Here is a 19125-nt window from a genome sequence, read left to right on the forward strand (position 1 = left end):
CTCCAGTCCCATAATTGTCTTTGTTGCTCTTCTCTGTACTCTTTCTAGAGTCTCAACATCTTTTTTTACATTGTGGCGACCAAAACTGAATGCAGTATTCCAAGTGTGGCCTTACCAAGGCATTATAAAGTGGCACTAACACTTCACGTGATCTTGATTCCATCCCTGTTTATGCAGCCCAGAACTGTGTTGGCTTTTTTAGCAGCTGCTGCACACTGCTGGCTCATATCTAAATTGTTATCCACTAGGATTCCAAGATCCCTCTCACAGGAACTACTATTGAGCAAGTACTACTATTAATGCAGGAATGTGTGGGAGCATCCATTTTATGAGGAATTGAGTGGAGGACAATCGCCCGAGCCTCGTCAAGTATGAAAGAAAGAGAAAGTGGTCATAGAGGACAAAGGCTGAAGTAAAAATAATCAGGGAGTTCTAGCCTATTTAGATAATTCTCACTTTTAAGCTAAGCATCAGGATGCAAAGGAAGTGCAGAATGCAGAGTCCTGGAACAAGCTCTAATGCCTCTAGTGCTCAAAAGATGGCTTAGGACCAGGTTACTTATGAGACCGTTTGCCTCCCACCGACCTGTGCGCTCTCACAGGGAGGGACTCCTCAGGGTGCAGTCAGCCAAACAATGTTGGCTGGCGGCCCCCAGGGGAAGAGCCTTCTATGTGGGGGCTCCTACTCTCTGGAACGAACTTCCCCCGGGACTTCGACAACGTCCTGACCTTTGGACCTTTGGACCTTCCGCCGCGAGCTGAAGACGTACCTATTTTTTCGTGCAGGACTGGCATAGAATTTTTTAGAATTTTTATTACTGGGTTTTTAAATTTTAAATGGGTTTTATGGTTTTAAATGTATTTTAAATTGGGGCCAATTTGAATATGTTTTTTAATTATTGTTTTACTTGTATTGTATTCATTCATTGTTGTTTTTACCTGGCTGTGAACCGCCCTGAGTCCTTCAGGAGAAGGGCGGTATAAAAATTAATTATTATTATTATTATTATTATTATTGCAATGTTGAGCCTTCCAGGAAAGGCTAGATTTGGTGAACAGTATGGATAAATGCTAAGAATTTCAGCTTGTAGGCTAACTGTTAGAAAGCCTTAGCTGTATGTGCTCTCCTTTATCCCTTCCAAGCACATCAGCACTTCTCTCCCTTGTCCTCACCAGGTGGAACTGTTTGTTCCAATCTTCCATTCGTTATCAGCACATTATGATCAATGGATCAGGACTACAGGCGGACCTTGACTTACGACAGTTCGTTTAGTGAACGTCCAATGTTACAATGGAAAAGGTGACTTATGACCAGCTTTCACATTGGTCATGTGATCAAAATTCGGACATTTGGCAACTGACTCATAAGTATGACAGTTGCTGTGTCCGTGATCCCCTTTAGCGACCTTCCAAGAAGCAAAATCAGTGGGGAAGCCAAATTCGCTTAACAACCGTTTGATTAATTTAACAACTGCAATGATTCACTTAGCAACTGTGGCAAGAAAGGTCATGAAATGGGGGCAAAACTCACTTAACGAGTTTCATTTAGTGACAGAAACGTTGGGCTCCATTGTCGTAAGTCAAGGGCTACCTGTGTAGATGTTTTAATTTTTTTTAAATTTTATTTTGAATTTATATCCCGCCCTTCTCCGAAGAACTCAGGGCGGCTTACACTGTGTTAAGCAATAGTCTTCATCCATTTGTATATTATATACAAAGTCAACTTTTATTGCCCCCAACAATCTGGGTCCTCATTTTACCTACCTTATAAAGGATGGAAGTATGAGTCAACCTTGGACCTGGTGGGACTAGAACCTGCAGTAATTGCAAGCAGCTGTGTTAATAACAGACTGCTTAGTCTGTTGAGCCACCAGAGGCCCTTAATCCTTCTGCACACTCAGTTGATTCGTATAATTCTACCCTTTATACATCTCTTTATACAAAAGATTCTGCTCCTTTAAGGCACTTTTCACGCTTCTTGAATTTATAAAATTTCATCTTCTTACAGGGTACAAGATGAATGATTGTGCACTCATACACTTCTGCGCTCACGACACATGGTTCCTCCCCAATATGTATTTTCCCATAGGAATTATAGTTGCTTCGGTTCTGAAGTTTCCAGCATGTCATGCATGTATATTATTTCCCTTCTACGTGGATTCTCTAATGCAGTGGTTCTCAACTTTTATAGTGCTGCGACCCCTTTAATATAATTCCCCATGATGTGACGACCCCCAACCGTAAAATTATTTTCGTTTTGAATTTATCGCGCCTGAAGCCGTCTTGGCTAGCGATCTGAACTGCTTGCGATTGCCTTGAGAAGTGAGGCATTAAAGCAGACTCCTCCCCTATTAAGTTTATGGCACCTGAAACCAGATTAGGCTACCGATTGGGAGTGATTGCAGCTGGCTTGAGAGGGAGACATCAGAGCAAAGATTTCTCTCTTTTTAAATTCATCGCGCCTGAAGCCGAATTCGGCTAGCGATTTGAAGAGCCTGCAGCTGGCTTGTGGAGTCAACCATTGGAGCGCGATTCTTCGACTCTCAAGTATATTTCCCATATTTCCGATGATCTTAGGCGACCCCAGGCAAATCGTCATTCGACCCCCAACGGGGTCCCGACCCACAGGTTGAGAACCGCTGCTCTAATGAGAAGGATACCTTTCACCCTAAAGCTCTATTAAGACTCCCTTCATCTATATTGCCTTTTTATGGAAAGTAAGGTGTCTGCTAATTCAGAAACACTTTCCACATTCAGTGTATTTATATGTTTTCTTCCAGGTAAATCATTTTATGGGAATAAGCAATCAAGAGGCACCAAAACACTTTCATAACCTTGACACATTTACCTACTTTCTCCAATGAGCCAATCCTTTTGCAAGAAAAATAAGGGAAATATTTTAAATACAGCTCTTTCCAGGTTTGATATATTTAATGGAAGCCATCTTTTGCCTTTCAGCCTTCAGGCTGCGAAGCTTCTTCAGTGGGTGAATGTTTCTACGGATGTTACATGACTGATTCTAAGTAGTTACTTTTTTTGCATTCAACTCATTTACGTGGTTTCTCACCTGTGTGTATCCTCCTATGGTAATTAAGACCACTGCTATGTGTATAGCACTTTCCACACTCCATACATTTATATGGTTTCTCTCCGGAGTGAATTCTTCTATGGCTATTAAGGGAATTGTTTCGACTAAAGCACTTTCCACACTCACCGCACTGATAGGGTTTTTCACCTGTGTGGGTCCGCTTATGGGAACTAAGGTCACTGGTGGTCCTACAGCCCTTTCCACAGACCAGACATTTATAGGGTTTTTCCCCAGTGTGGATCCTTTCATGGGAAGCAAGTTCTTGAGGATCACTGAAGCTCTTTTCGCATGCTGTGCATTTGTATGGTTTCTCTCCAGTGTGGATTCTGTAATGTATTATGAAAGTTCTTTTTTGACTGAAGCTTTTTCCACATTCCTTGCATTCAAATGGTTTCTCTCCAGAGTGCATCCTTTTGTGGCGGACGAGGACCCCTGAGTCGGTGAAGCGTTTACCACATTCGATGCACTTATAGGGCTTTTCCCCTGTGTGGATCCTTTTATGGGTATTAAGGTTACTTGTTTGACTGAAGCACTTCCCACATTCAGAGCATTGATAGGGTTTCTCTCCAGTGTGGATACTTCTATGAGAAGTTAGGTGGCTGGGTTTACTGAAGCTCTTTCCACACTCCAGGCATTTGTACGGTTTCTCCCCTGTGTGGGTCAGTTCATGGGCATGAAGGCCACCAGAATTGGCAAAGCGCTTTCCACACTGCAGGCATTGAAAGGGCTTCTCTCCCGTGTGGATTCTGTGATGGGAAGTAAGGTGTGAAGAGTAATGGAAGCTCTTTCCACACTCCATGCATTGAAATGGTTTTTCTCCCGTGTGGATCATCTCGTGTAACTTAAGGTGAACTTTTTGACTGAAGCTCTTTCCACAGTGCAGGCATTTATACGGTTTCTCCCCTTTATGTATCCTCTTATGTATGGTTAGAGTGCAGTTTCTGCTAAAGCTTTTTCCACACTCCAAGCATTCATAGGGTTTCTCCCCTGTGTGAATCCTTTTATGCTGAGTAAGGGCACCTGGGGCCTTGAAACATTTTCCACACTCTGTGCATTTATACGGCTTCTCTCCGGTGTGGACCCTCTTATGTAAATTGAAATTGCCATTTTGAGTGAAGCTCTTTCCACATACTGTGCAATGATATGGCTTTTCCCCTGTATGGATCCTATTGTGGAAAGTGAGGTGAGTTGCAGGCGGAGCTCTTTCCACATTCCAGGCATTTACATGAATTATTCCCAGTGGGGCTTTTTTCCCTGGAATTTGGTTCCTTGCTCCAAGGAAACCTTGTTCTACCCTCCCTGCATTGATAAACCCTCTCCTCTCTATGGATTCTTTGATGGGAAATAAGGGCTGAGCTGGTTTTGAAGCTCTTTCCACAGGTGATGCATTGATCCTGCTTCCTCTCTTCGTGGACACTCTGATGTGAATTCAGGTGATTTTTCTGACTGATGTTTTCCCCAAATTCCAGGTGTTGGTATGGATCCTCTGTTTTGGGAATGTTTTTATGGAACGTAAGGGGATGGCTTGTATAACAGTCACAGAATCCCAATTCACCTCTGAGTATTTTTCCGCATCCTGGACATGCTCCTTTTTCTTGGTCATCATCATTGTGCGAGAAAACGCTGATATCTGCATATTGGGAACTAGAGTATTTCCCCAGCTCCTCCATTAACTCCTTTTCTTCAGGCCTTTCCTTTTCACTCATCCTTTCAGCAACTTCCTTTTTGGCTGTTAGAAAAGGTGTTGCCATCTCTTGGCCAGCATCCACTATCTTGAATCCATCACCTACTTGGGGGAAGAAAAAAACAACAAAGTTGATACAAAGTGTGAAAGGGATTAAGCATCATTGTTGGATTTCTTATTTGAACATTAGTAAAACTCCCACCACTATCACTTTTTTTCTGTTAGCTCTTTTTGTGATTCTTCTCACAAGGGTGGGGTCCGATCAGCTCTGCTGCTCTTTCAGGTTCAGTTCCAAGGATACAGGATGGACTCTTTTTTTTTTTTTTGCATTTATATCCCGCCCTTCTCCGAAGACTCAGGGCAGCTTACACTATGTCAAGCAATAGTCTTCATCCATTTGTATATTATATACAAAGTCAACTTATTGCCCCCAACAATCTGGGTCCTCATTTTACCTACCTTATAAAGGATGGAAGGCTGAGTCAACCTTGGGCCTGGTGGGACTTGAACCTGCAGTAATTGCAAGCAGCTGCTGTTAATAACAGACTGTCTTACCAGCCTGAGCCACCAGGTTTAAAATTGGTTTAAAATTGGACAGTGAGAGGTTTAAAATTGGACAATGAGAGAGGACCGGTTCACTGAATTTATATCTGAGAGAGTGGAAGTACTGATTTATGTCATGAAATTTTGCCTTCTCTGCTTGAGGAAGTTTTCCCTTGAAAATATCAGTTTTCATTCTCCCTTAACAGAGCCAAAGGAAGGTTTCCATGAAAATAGTGGTGGTTGGGGGAACCATCAGAATGGAAAGTCTCATCTCTGGAAATTCCAACTATCAAACAGTCCACTTCCCTAGCAGTAACAGCCTTGTGATAAACCCTGTGTACCACTGGGCCTCTTAAGTGCCATCGTTATAAGCAGCTGGATCGTTTGTTATTTTTGGCTTGGTGCCTTGGTGGCATCCTGCCATCAAAGGTTAGGAAATAAGAAGGGGACATGGTGTGGGTGCGGGACGCCAAATTTGCAATCAACCTGTGTGTATAGGTGATGGGAAATAGGGGAGGGGGAAATAACAGCTGACAAAGAACAGAGAAACTCCAAAACAATTTGTACCAGCACTCAAAGCCATGGACCCTGAGTAAGAAGGTGGATTGCCCCAAACATCTCAGCATTCTCAAAACACTTATGCGGATCCTTATTGGCTGAAGACAGACTGCTCATGGTGGGGGGGAGGACTGGGATGAGAGGAAACCTTTTGTATATTTTGAGTGCGGGAAATTTAGTTCTTGCCTGACTCTACTGCAACCAACATCTTTCAGTAAAAGAACCTATCGCTTCAATTAAATGGAATCGAGGGTATTCGTTTGGTAAGTGATCGGACTGGTGCATGTCTGACAGTAGCAAAATGAAAGCAACTCCTAAGACTATCTACAAAGCGAAACAGACAGTATCAAAACCTGACTGGATAAGAAACTGCATGGGAGAAGACTCTCTCCTCCTCCTGATGGCAGTGTGAAGAGTTTAGCCCACTTCACAAAGAGCGTTGAAGTAACAATGCAGTTAAGTCTCTCAACTGTATACAATGATCAGACTAGCATTTCATCTTAGAAACAGGGAAACTGCTCACTTCCAACATATTTTCCCTCTATACGGCCCAATAATGGGATGGACCTTGGATTGGAGGTTTCAGCTCTTCCTGGAAGGTAGCCACCTCAGAAAGGACAGGCAGAATCCTGTGACCTTTTAACCAATGCCAAATATTGTTCCTCAACACAGAGCTTGCAGAACTGTCTGAAGATTTTGGAAGAGGTTCCCCAGAAAATACTGTGAGATGCCATCTATCTGAGGATGACATGCAAATTTATGTGGCTTCCTAGCTAATTAACAGGCAGCTCCTTGTGAAAGAGATTTCTCATTTTGCACAATATTGGAGGCTTCTTCAATAGATCAGACTGGCACTTTGAGGAGGGGAGAATCTTACTGAGTTGGAAGCTCAACTGCTGCTAATCCTCCCCTACAAACAACGGAGGTTCCAGAAGATGACAACAAGCCATTACAGGTACTCCTTGAATCGCAAGTGACCCTTCAAAGTTACAGTACTGAAAAAAGTGATGACCATTAGTCGAACTTACGACTTTTGTAGCATCCCCGTGGTCATGTGATCAAAAGTCAAATGTTTGGCAACTGGTTCATATCTATGGTGTCCTAAGATCATGTGATCCCTTTTTGCGACCTTATAACAAGCAAAATAAATGGAGAAGCCAGATTCACTGACCAACCGGGTTATTAACTTATCAATTGATGATTCATTTAACAGCTGTGGCAAGAGAAGTCATAAAATGGGGCAAAACCTACTTAACAAGTGACTCACTTAACAGAAATTTGGGGTTCAATTGTGGTCATAGGTCGAGAACTACCTGTATAATACCTACCAGTAGGAAAAAAAAAACCCAGCAAAGGACTAACTTGCTATCAAATGTCCAAATGATATTCTTGAACCTACAATGCAGAAGGGTGATTCTAGCCTATTTCTGTGGTAACCAAGGAATCAGTTTATCTGAATACCTTGCAGCCACAGCAACATTACATAGAAGCTGTTGACACTGGGTGAGAAGAAAACTGATAGGTGTGGAAAACCCTGACTGGACTCAGAGGCAGCTCTCTCTGTCATGAATGTATGCATTAAAGCACAGCATAGTTTGACTCTAGATGTCTCAAGCAGATCCCACCCCGTATCCCAGGGAATTGTGCTGAGTGTTCATCCCCCCCACCCCGTCAGATAATCGGGGAAGAAAACAAAAAACAAAAACTTTTTTTTTACAGGAAGGAGTTGCCCTTTGGAACAGTCTACAGGCAAGGAATGATTCCTTTTCAAATACACACTACCACAACACTTTGGTGTCAGAATAGAAGCACCTACAACATCTGGTGGCAAGCTGTTCCACTGGTTAGTTGTCCTGACTGTTAGGAAGTTTCTCCTTAATTCTAGGTTGCTTCTCTCTTTGATTAATGAAGCAATCAATCTTTCTTGAGTGGTGATATTAAAACAAGTAAATCAAAAAAATGAAGAGGAACTCGTGAATCAAACATGGGCAAATTCAATCCTGAGGACTAAAGGGCATCAGAAAGACCCTGACTCAGGACAAGAAGAAAAAGGCAGATCTTAGATATTACTGCCCACTAACTTACCCCTCTGCCAAGCTTCTCCCCCTCATTATCCCATTGGTGTCCTATTGCAGGGGTCTCCAGCCTTGACAACTTTAAGACTTGTGGACCAACTCCCAGAGTTGGAATTGAGTAAGCACCATCTCTCATATCTCCCCTGGATCTTTCTTGATCTCGCATGACTTGACAGAAGTACCACTTGACACAAACCCCATACCTAGGCTTCTGTTGACTCCCACGTTCACACAACCTCATCAGTCTCAGTAACCCAGATAGGCTGTTCTCTGGCCAGGAGGGACTCAGTGCCTGACAATCCTCCAGTCCAGGGGTCTCCAGCCTTGGCAACTTTTAAGACTTGCTGTTGCTGGCTGAGGAATTCTGGAAGTTGAAGTCCACAAGTCTTAAAGTTGCCAAGGTTGGAGACCCCTGTCCTATTGGATTGAAACAAATTGTTTTGGTAAAAGTTCTGATGCTTATTGGACATGGCCATTGTCTGCATTCCATTCCTATGATTGTGGCCTTGAGGTCAGCTGGCTAATGCCTTTGATAGGCATCCAGAATGGTTTCCTTTCTGGACTCCCTCCCCCCCAGGGTTCATGACAATCTGGCATCAGCAAAGCAACAATACGGGATGTCTGCTCAGAATTGTAAACCTAATCTTGCATAGCTTCTTTTCCAAAAACACTACACTACTAACCAGAGCATATAAAACATTTGCTAGACCAATTCTAGAATACAGCTCACCTGTTTGGAACCCTCACCATATCTCTGACATCAATACAATTGAACGTGTCCAGAAATATTTTACAAGAAGAGTTCTCCATTCCTCTGTAAACAACAAAATACCTTATCCCACTAGACTTGAAATCCTGGGCTTGGAAAACTTGGAACTCCGTCGCCTTTGACAAGACCTAAGTTTAACTCATAGAATAATCTATTGTAATGTCCTTCCTGTCAAAGACTACTTCAGCTTTAATTGCAATAATACAAGAGCAACCAATAGATTTAAACTTAATGTCAACCGCTTTAATCTAGATTGCAGAAAATATGACTTCTATAACAGAATCATCAGTGCTTGGAATACTTTACCTGACTCTGTGGTCTCTTCTCATAATCCTAAAAGCTTTAACCAAAAACTTTCTACTATTGACCTCACCCCATTCCTAAGAGGACCATAAGGGGCGTGCATAAGCGCACAAACATGCCTACCGTTCCTGTCCTATTGTTTTTCTTTTCTTCTATACCTTTATATACTATATAACCTTTCTGTATGATAGTTACATATATTGTGACAAAATAAATAAATAAATAAATAAAAATAAAAAATTCCTCCGGGGAATTTAGCAGCCATTTAAATCAAAGTCTTCTGGACCGGACACAGCACCAGAGAAAATTCCATGCAAAATTATCAGAACGTAGAATCCTAGGCCTGGAAGGAACCTCCGAGATCTTCTAGTCCAACCCTCTCCTCAAGGCAGGAGACCATATACCATCCCAGTCAAATGGCTGTCCGGTCTATTTTTGAAAGCCTTCCAGTGATTGGGGTAGCCGCAACTCCGAGAGGCAAGCTAGTCCAGGAGAAAGCGTTGACTGCAGGAACAATCTTATGGGAGACCCAAAAAACAGCATCTAAAAGTCAAGAACTTTCCCCTCTCACCCAGAACTACCCGAAAGGAAAGGAAAGTGGAAGCTCCTTACCTCCTCGGGCGCAGGGAAAGGTGGATCTGTCTGCCCTTCGGCCGGGCTCCATTCCGCAAGACAGGCGCGCAGGGCAGGATCCGCGCAACGCTTTTCTCGCAGCTCCTCCAGCGCCGCTGCCTTCCCAGCACAGCCTGTAAACTGCACTTCCCTCCCTCCACGGAAGGACCCACCGCCAGCGATTTAATGTGGAAAGCAGAGAATGGTTCTCCCTATAGAGACCCCTCCCGCTTCCCGGCCTTCCGAAATCCTATGGACGCCTTCCAGCTGACCTGGAAGTTCTTGGCGAGAGGGCACCGCTGGGAGGATCCTGTTTTAATCCTGGGAAACAAATGGAAGCAGACGCCCAAGGTCTGCTCGGGAGGAATTAGGGGGTTAAGAGCTTCAGGGAGTCAAGTTTGCACTTGTCCCGATCTTCCCACGCGAAAGAGACTATAATCACTTTCCCAGCGGAAACGTTTCTTCGAAAAGAAGCAGGTTATAAAAACCCCTCTCGCTTTCCCTTGCTGTGGCCGTCTCTTGTTTCAATAACACAAGTTATCCCCACTTACAGAAATTTTCCGCAGGTCTGCGGTGCTTGACAATCACACTCTTCCTGTTCGTTGCAGTAAAAGGCAGTATCTCTCCCCTGTTGTCAATTTCGAATTGAAGCGGGATCGTGCATGGATCACACACCACCAGGAAATCCAAGCAGAACCGGGACATCCGATTTCATATCCTGTCCATAGAAGACTAGATTTAAATAGATTTAAACTTAATGTTAACCGCTTTAATCTAGATTGCAGAAAATATGACTTCTGTAACAGAATCATCAGTGCTTGGAATACTTTACCTGACTCTGTGGTCTCTTCCCATAATCCTAAAAGCTTCAACCAAAAACTTTCTACTATTGACCTCACCCCATTCCTAAGAGGACCATAAGGGGCGTGCATAAGCGCACAAACGTGCCTACCGTTCCTGTCCTATTGTTTTTCTTTTCTTCTTCCTATATATATATATGCTTATACCTCCTAACATTTACTCATATATATGTTTATATACTATATAATCTTTTTGTATGATGTTGTGACAAAATAAATAAATAAAATAAATAAAACTATGGGAAGATTTTCTTGTAATTACCGGGAGATTAGAGTTTTTCCCTTGGATAGCTTTACTAAAGCCCCAGGATCCTAGCAGAATATGGAGAAGAGGGAAAGTCTCTTGAGAGATACTGCAAAAGTAAAATATTGAAAGTAGAATGAAATGCCACATTAACAATATGTCTATGGAGATTCTCGGTCATCTGGGTCATGGTTGTCCCAAAGGTGCTTTTTTAAGAGGCAACTGGAGTTTCTGGTTTTTCTTTGAAGACGTATCTTGGATGAGAACTAAAAGTCTTCAAAAAAAACCAAAAAAACCAGAAACTCCAGTTGCCTCTTGAAAAAGTACATTTGGGACAATGCTTAACTATGTAGCTATTTCTGTTTACTCACCAGGAGATGAGCTTCACCTCTACCACAATATATTTTGATCATTAATCAGACAAGGGGTTATCAATTTTACAGATGGTGTCTATTTTTCAAAACAATTTATATCCCACCTTTTATTTTGTGGAAACTAGGTGGAGTACCTAATGGTCCCACAACCAGAGAATAACTGGCTGAAAGCCATCTAACCAGTTTCTGTGCATAAATAGGGATTATTTATTTATTTATTGGAATTTGTCAAACAAACACGAGAACAAGAATAAGAAAATAAAAATACAATGACAGGGACAATAGGCATGTAAGTGCACTTATGCACGCCCCGGCCTCTACTGATCACTTAAGTATAAAATTAGATCTTATGGTCTCTCCGTTTGTACTACCAAGCAAGGAGCCGACACCATTTTTTTTCCTCTGACAGTATTGGAGAGCGCAGAGTTGAAAATATAGCTAAAAGGGATCTTGGAGGTCTTCTAGTCCAGTCCCCTGTCTGGCAGGAGACCTTTACCCATTTCAGATAAATGGCTGTCCAGATCAACACTCAAGATTTCATAGTCTCCGGATACATTATTAATTGGCAGATTAATATATATTTGAGGAACTGAACTCCGCCCTGCGGGACCCACTGGAAAGACTCGCAGATGGAGCCGCGCACACAGGCATCAAAGGTTCTGAACATCCTCGATCTCTCCAGCAACTCCTAGGGTTAAAGGGAGCGACTGCTTCTCCCTAGAAAGGCCCTACTGAGGAATGGGTGGCTCTTCCGGTCTTTTCTTCCACTGTCTTGGCGGACTCCCGTCGAAAAAAACGGACCTTTGGCACTCTTGGAATCTTTAGGAGAAAAAAAACGTTGGAAGGGGCGGGGCTGAGTTCCCGCCAGTCTGAGGGGCAACTGAAGGAGAAATCTACCCTCTTCTAGTAAAATGATGGTAGCACTGAGGGATTCTGTCCCAAATGTTTTTTCCAGGGAAGGGCTCCCCAGCTGGAAGATGCTAACACTATTTCCCCCCCCCCGCTTTTTTTTAAAAGAACAGCCCCTGATTTGGGATGATAAAAACAACTGTTGGACATGGGAAGAAACTGGGGGAAAGCAAAACGGTGGTCCTGAAGGAAGAAAAAAACCCTCTCCCACTAGCATTCAAATTCTCAAGGAAACCTATAAATTTAATATAAATAAAATACTGCCCAAAGACATCCAGCTCTAGGAAAAATTTACCTCGTATATAGGGATAGAGAAGGCTGCCTTCTCCGGGGCACTTCCAACTTCTTTGTTGAAGATACTAACAAACACCTTTCATGAGGAACAAACCCTGATCTGAGGTGATCCAAGATGGCGGCTGTGACACCTGTGGCATTTTGCTAACTATTTTGAGTTTTAATCCTTTCCTATGAACTTTGACTTTGCCTCATAAATGATTATTTAGAGCCTCGCTTTCACAGTTCACTCTCTCCAGTTGTCAAGAATCAAATTACTCTAATTTTCGGACTATAACATGCTTGGGAGTATAAGACGCACATTAGCTTTACAGGAGGAAAACAAGAAAAAAAAATGCCTCTGCCTCCCAGTATTCATCTGGCTAGCATCCTTGCAGCAAACAGCAAACAGCCTGATCAGCTTCAGCAAGTTATCACAGCCCCAGCAAGTTGTGCCCACCACCGGTCAACTAAGCTGAGCTGCCGCCGGCGCCAGGGAACACTGGAGCCTTCACTGCCGAGTGAAGGGATTGGTGATTGGATTTGCCTCCTGGAATACCGTTGATCAGATGTTCGCCGTACAACGCAGCCCATTCACTGTGGCCTAGTCACCGCTGCCAGGTTGCCACAGCCTGTTTGCTGCGCCTTGTTCGCCAGTGAACGAACTATGGTAATCCCCGCCACCTAGAACAGCTGATCGGCGCCGCACCAACCCCCGTCCCGCTGCCATATTCACTCTATAAGACACACAGATATTTCCACCCACTTTTGGAGGGGGTGGAATGTGTCTAATCCGAAAAATACAGTAAGTCTTTTACATGCTATACACTAAAGAAAAAATATGACCAAGAGGAGCAGAGTGAGGTGCCAGTTAAGAATGAAGATGAAGTGTATAGTAAAATATTAATATGGTACGTAAATGAATTTGAAATGTTTCATATTTCTCAACTCCTTGTCTCCTTCAGATGGGAAATCTCTGCTAGTTGTTGCTAGTGGTGACGATATATGTATTTTTGTCCAGAGGAAATTTTTTAGTCAAAAACATTCTTGCAGTACTGTACTGTACTGCCTCTCCTCACCATAACACTTAAGATACATACTTTTTCTACCCCCTCCCCTCACTCCCCTGTCTGTACAGGATATTACTTTGTAACCAACTTGTATTTTGGCTGACAATCTATTTAGAGTGAAAAAGAAAAAGCTCCATTAGAATAGAATAGGAATAGGATAGAATAACAGAGTTGGAAGGGACCTTGGAGGTCTTCTAGTCCAACCCCTACTCAGGCAGGAAACCTTATACCATTTATGACAAATGGTTGCCCAATCTCTTCTTAAAAATTTCCAGTGTTAGAAAATTGTTGGAGAATTCACAGCTTCTGGAGGCAAGTTGTTCCACTGGCTAATTTTTCTGTCAGGAAATTTCTCCTTGGTTCTAGGTTGCTTTCTCCTTTATTAGTTTCAATTCCTGATCAGCACAGATGTCTGTTCCCAACAATGTAAGTTGGCATCCTCAATCCAATTCACAGGTAAATTTTAGAAAGGAAAAAAACTCTTACTTTCCATTTGGTAATGGCTTAATAAAACTTGGGTAGTTCCAATACCTTACTGCATATTTATATTTGGGGCATATGCTTAATTACATTCCATTAAGGCAAGCTATATTGTACTTACTGCACAAACAAGATTTTGGCTTTCCTCTTGTAATAACTTGAAGCTCTTCCAAAAATTTCCTGTAAACTCCTTCATCTGGCCTCTCCATTTTATTCCTTCTCTTTCCCTTTCTTCACTCTTATCTAATTATGATTTAGTAATTATAATCCACCACCTTTTCATTTTGAAACTGTGATAAAAAATGGAACCACTGAAGTTCTTTCCATGCTACAGATATGTATATGGCCACTCTTCCAAGTGGCTTCTTTTATGAGTTCGCTCTTCTGAATGAAGCTCCTTTAGTATTATGGGAATAGGCAAACAAGAGGCACCAAAGCACTTGTATAACCCTTGAGACATTTAATTAGTTTCTCCAATAGAATAGAATAGAATAGAATAGAATAGAATTTTATTGGCCAAGTGTGATTGGACACACAAGGAATCTGTCTTGGTGCATATGCTCTCAGTGTACATAAAAGAAAAGATACCTTCATCAAGGTACAACATTTACAACACAATTTATGGTCAATATATCAATATAAATCATAAGGATTGCCAGGAACAAATTATAGTCATACAGTCATAAGTGGAAAGAGATTGGTGATGGGAACTATGAGACGATTAATAGTAGTGCAGATTCAGTAAATAGTTTGACTGTTGATGGAATTATTTGTTTAGCAGAGTGATGGCCTTCGGGAAAAAACTGTTCTTGTGTCTAGTTGTTCTGGTGTGCAGTGCTCTATAGCGTCGTTTTGAGGGTAGGAGTTGAAACAGTTTATGTCCAGGATGCGAGGGGTCTGTAAATATTTTCACGGCCCTCTTCTTGATTCGTGCAGTATACAGGTCCTCAATGGAAGGCAGGTTGGTAGCAATTATTTTTTCTTTTAAACTTTTTTAAATTCTAAATATTTTTAATTGGGGTATTTATGAATTTTATGGGTTTTAAATTTGATGGTTTTAAATTTTCGGCCATTTATGGAATATGTTATTTTAAGTCTCTGTTTTAATTTGTATATTGTATTGTTTTATAATCTGGCTGTACACCGCCCTGAGTCCTTTGAGAGAAGGGCGGTATAAAAATCTAAATAAATAAATAAATTGATAGTAGTGCAGACTTATTAAATAGTTTGACAGTGTTGAAGGAATTATTTGTTTAGCAGAGTGTTTCTAGTTGTTCTGGTGTGCAGTGCTCTGTACCGTCGCTTTGGGGGTAGGAGTTGAAACAGTTTATGTCCAGGATGTGAGGGGTCTGTAAATATTTTCATAGCCCTCTTTTTGACGCATGCAGTATATAGGTCCTCAATGGAAGGCAGGTTGGTAGCAATTATTTTTTCTGCAGTTCTAATTATCCTCTGAAGTCTTGTGTTTTTCTTGTTGGGTTGCAGAACCGAACCAGACAGTTATAGAGGTGCAAATGACAGACTCAATAATTCCTCTGTAGAACTGAATCAGCAGCTCCTTGGGCAGTTTGAGCTTACTGAGTTGGCGCAGAAAGAACATTCTTTGTTGTCCTTTTTTAATGATGTTTTTGATGTTAGCTGTCCATTTTAGATCTTGCGATATGATAGAACCTAGAAATTTGAAGGTTTCTACTGTTGATACTGTGTTGTCTAGTATTGTGAGAGGTGGAAGTATGGAAGATTGTTTGAACTTACTGAGTTGGCGCAGAAAGAACATTCTTGTGCTTTTTTGATGACGTTTTTGATGTTAGGTGCCCATTTTAGGTCTTGTGATATGGTAGAACCTAGAAATTTGAAGGTCTCTACTGTTGATACTGTCTAGCATTGTAAGAGGTGGAAGTATGGGAGGGTTTCTCCTAAATTCCACCACCATTTCTACGGTTTTGAGTGTGTTCAGTTCCAGATTGTTCCGGTTGCACCACGAGGCTAGTTGTTCAACCTCCTGTCTCTATGTATGAGAAGAGAAACGTCTTCAAAGAAAAAACAGAAAGTCCAGTTGCCTCTTGAAAAAGAAACTTTGGGACAATGCTTAACTATGTAGCTACATATTTGTAGAGATGAGCTTCACCTCTACCACAGTATCTATATTTTGATCATTAATCAGATCCCGGATTATCAAATTTACGAGTGGTGTCCGTTTATTATTTTAAACAATTTGTATTTTGCATAACCGAGGCGGAGGACTTAGTGGTCCCTTTTGTTTTCCAAAGAACATCAGCCCTGCGAGGTGGGTCAGACTGGGAGAGAATAACTGGCTCAAAGTCATCTAATCATCTGTTTCTGTGCATAAATGGGGATCAGAGCCCCATGGTTGTACTTCTGAGGAAGAGTGTGAGAATCAGCTGTCACCATTTTTTTCCTCTGACATTATTGGAGAGGGCACAATTGTAGAGTTTCAGTGGTCCAGGTCAAAACTCAGATTTCATAGTCTCTGGGTAATTCATTGGCTGATTAACATATATTTGAGGCTTCAGGAGGAGGAACCAAACTCCAAGACTCGCAGATGGAGGCGCGCACTCAGAAATCAAAGGTTCTGGCCATTCTCGAACTCTCCAGCAACTCCAAGGGTTAAAAGGAGTGAGTGCTTCTCCCTAGAAAGGCCATAGTGAGGATCGAGTGGCCCTTTTAGCCCTCTCCTTCGCTGTCTTGGCGGATTCCCCTTAGAAAAAACAGCCCTTTGGGCCTCTTTAGAATAGAAATGTTAAAAGAGGCGGGGCTAAGATTTCCCGCATCTCTGAGGAATAACTGAAGAAGAATTTTTTTTAAATTTGCATTTATATCCCGCCCTTCTCCGAAGGCTCAGGGCGGCTTACACTATGTTAAGCAATAGTCTTCATCCATTTGTATATTATATACAAAGTCAACTTATTGCCCACAACAATCTGGGTCCTCATTTTACCTATCTTATAAAGGATGGAAGGCTGAGTCAACCTTGGGCCTGGTGGAATTTGAACCTGCAGTAATTGCAAGCAGCTGTGTTAATAACAGACTGTCTTAGCAGTCTGAGCCACCAGAGGCCCTTTTAAAAGGAATGCTGTCCTCTTCTAGTAAAATGATGGTAGCGCTGAGGGATTCTGCCCCAAAGTCCTTTTCCAAGTGAGGACTCTCCAGTTTGAAAATATTAACACTTTTCTTTAGGAACAGCCCCTGAAGGACTAGGGGTGACATGATAGCAGTGTTCCAATACATCAGGCTCTGCCACAAAGAAGAGGGAGTCAAGCTATTCTCCAAAGCACCTGAGGGTAGAACAAGAAGCAATGGGTGGAAACTAATCAAGGAGAAAAACAACTTAGAACTAAGGAGAAATTTCCTGACAGTGAGAACAATTAATCAGTGGAACAACTTGCCTGCAGAAGTTGTGAATGCTCCAAAACTGGAAGTTTTTAAGATGTTGGATAACCATTTGTCTGAAGTAGTGTAGGGTTGTAATAGAAGACTTGACCTTCCAACTCTTGTTATTCTATTCTATTCTTGATATGGGGTAATAAATGGGTCTCTGGAAGAAGCTTTGGGAGAGCAAAATGGAGATTCTGAAGGAGGGGGAAAAAAACCCTGATATTGAAACTATTGTATTCCAAATGGGAGTACTGGTCAAAGGACATTCAGTTCTAGAAAAAAAAAAATTCCTTCAGAAATTGCAGAAGTATGTGGAAATTTAGAAGGCTGAGGGGAACCTAAGGGGAAATTTAGAAGGCTGAGGGGAACCTTTCAAAAAAAAAAAAGCCAAGTGTACGAAGGAGATGGCAGCTCTGCGTCAAAGGAGAAATATAAAACTATTTTTAAAAAAAATAAATGGCAAGAGAAACAGGTGGTTCTTGAAGAGTTAGGAAACAAACACAATTTTCAAAAATATGAAATGCAAATAATGCAAATAATGCAAACTAAAGGGTCTCCTGAGATAGGAAGAATTATCAGATGAAATAAAGAAGCAAAACTGACAGAAGAAAAAAAATTGAATTTTGGCTGGAAAAGGCACAACCAGTACCAATTGTTGTGGGGGAGTAAAACCTGAAGTTCTTTCTGTACTTGGAGTGCATATTTAAGAATCCTTTGAGGTTTCATTCCACCATTTCCAAAGTTTCTCCTTTGTGTGGAATACCTATTGCAAGAAACTGGTGATACTGAAGCATTTTCCACATTCCATGCATGGATACATTTCTCCTTTCATATATTATTTATTTGCATCTCACCTACATCTAAGGGTCACGGGTACATCCTTCAACTCTTAGGACTTTGGATTTTGACCAGTTGGAGGTAAACAGACAATTGCCATTTTAATTTTAGTAGTTGCAAATTATTTACTTGTTAAATTTGCCACTTGTCATGGGGCTGCACTGGGTGGCAAATCCATGCTACTTAAAAAAAAAACATTTTGTCCATTACTGTGGGCAAAGGAATCGGTAAGGATCTTGTTGTGCCTCGCTCGCCCTCCTCTCCTCAGCCGGGCCCCTCCCATCTCCTGCTATCTGAGCCAGAGACTGATAGTGAAGAAGAATGGCCTGGCATGCCTCCAGCCCCCAACCCTGGCACCATGCCCAGACAGACTGAGCAAACAAACCTCCCTCCTACAGCGTGTGAGCAAGAAGCCAGAATTGCCGGCAGCTGAGCAGGAGGACAAAACGTGGACAGATCCCTGCTTCCGGAGAATGGAGAGGCGACGTCAGCAAAAGGGAGGGGCAGGCCTGGATAAGTGCTGAGTCATGGAGCCACACCCCATGGCCTATATAAAGGATCTGCTTTTTGGCATTCCTTGAGTCAAGCAAAGTCTCATCTGGTTGCCGAAGTCACACCTTGGATTCCTGCCTGCCCTGAGAACTCTGACAGGAATTTGGCAAAGCTGCAGAGGCTTCGTGGCCACGCTTGATACAGACTTCCCAGACCCGGCTGTCAGAGGAGGACTGGGACATGACAGATCTGTTCCTGCTGGAATGGTCAGAACATCACCGCTGTGACATGTATATGTTGGACGGAGACCTATGTTGTAAAGCAGGGGTAGTCAACCTTTTTATAGCTACCGCCCACTTTTGTACCTCTGTTAGTAGTAAAATTTTCTAACCGCCCACCAGTTTGTGCTCACTCTCACAAATCTAACTGCATACTGACCAGTGCGACCGCAAACAAAAGAGCCTGTGCCGTGTATTGTCGTCTGCATGCCTCTCGCGCATTGTGGATTGGGTTTGGGGAGGGCGCCGGCTATTAGCTCTGCTTGTCTGTTACAGATGGG

General features: G+C 42.3%; 2 protein-coding genes across 4 annotated transcripts in view; both read right to left on the reverse strand.

Annotated features, from left to right (window-relative positions):
* Positions 1-10165, reverse strand: part of LOC131193435 (zinc finger protein 345-like) — a 33623-nt gene extending 23458 nt beyond the window's left edge. For all 3 annotated transcript variants that reach the window (XM_058173589.1, XM_058173586.1, XM_058173587.1), the window contains exon 1: positions 9632-10165. The gene's annotated coding sequence lies outside the window, so the exon portion shown is untranslated. The remainder of the gene's footprint in view (positions 1-9631) is intronic.
* The window catches only part of LOC131193420 (zinc finger protein 883-like), a 69918-nt gene continuing 53704 nt past the window's right edge, over positions 2912-19125 (reverse strand). The window contains exon 6 of the mRNA XM_058173547.1: positions 2912-4176. Coding sequence (XP_058029530.1) covers positions 3047-4176 — 1130 coding nt within the window. The 3' untranslated portion in view covers positions 2912-3046. The remainder of the gene's footprint in view (positions 4177-19125) is intronic.

This window comes from Ahaetulla prasina, chromosome 2 (genome assembly GCF_028640845.1).
Source record: "Ahaetulla prasina isolate Xishuangbanna chromosome 2, ASM2864084v1, whole genome shotgun sequence".
Classification (NCBI taxonomy): Eukaryota; Metazoa; Chordata; class Lepidosauria; order Squamata; family Colubridae; genus Ahaetulla; species Ahaetulla prasina.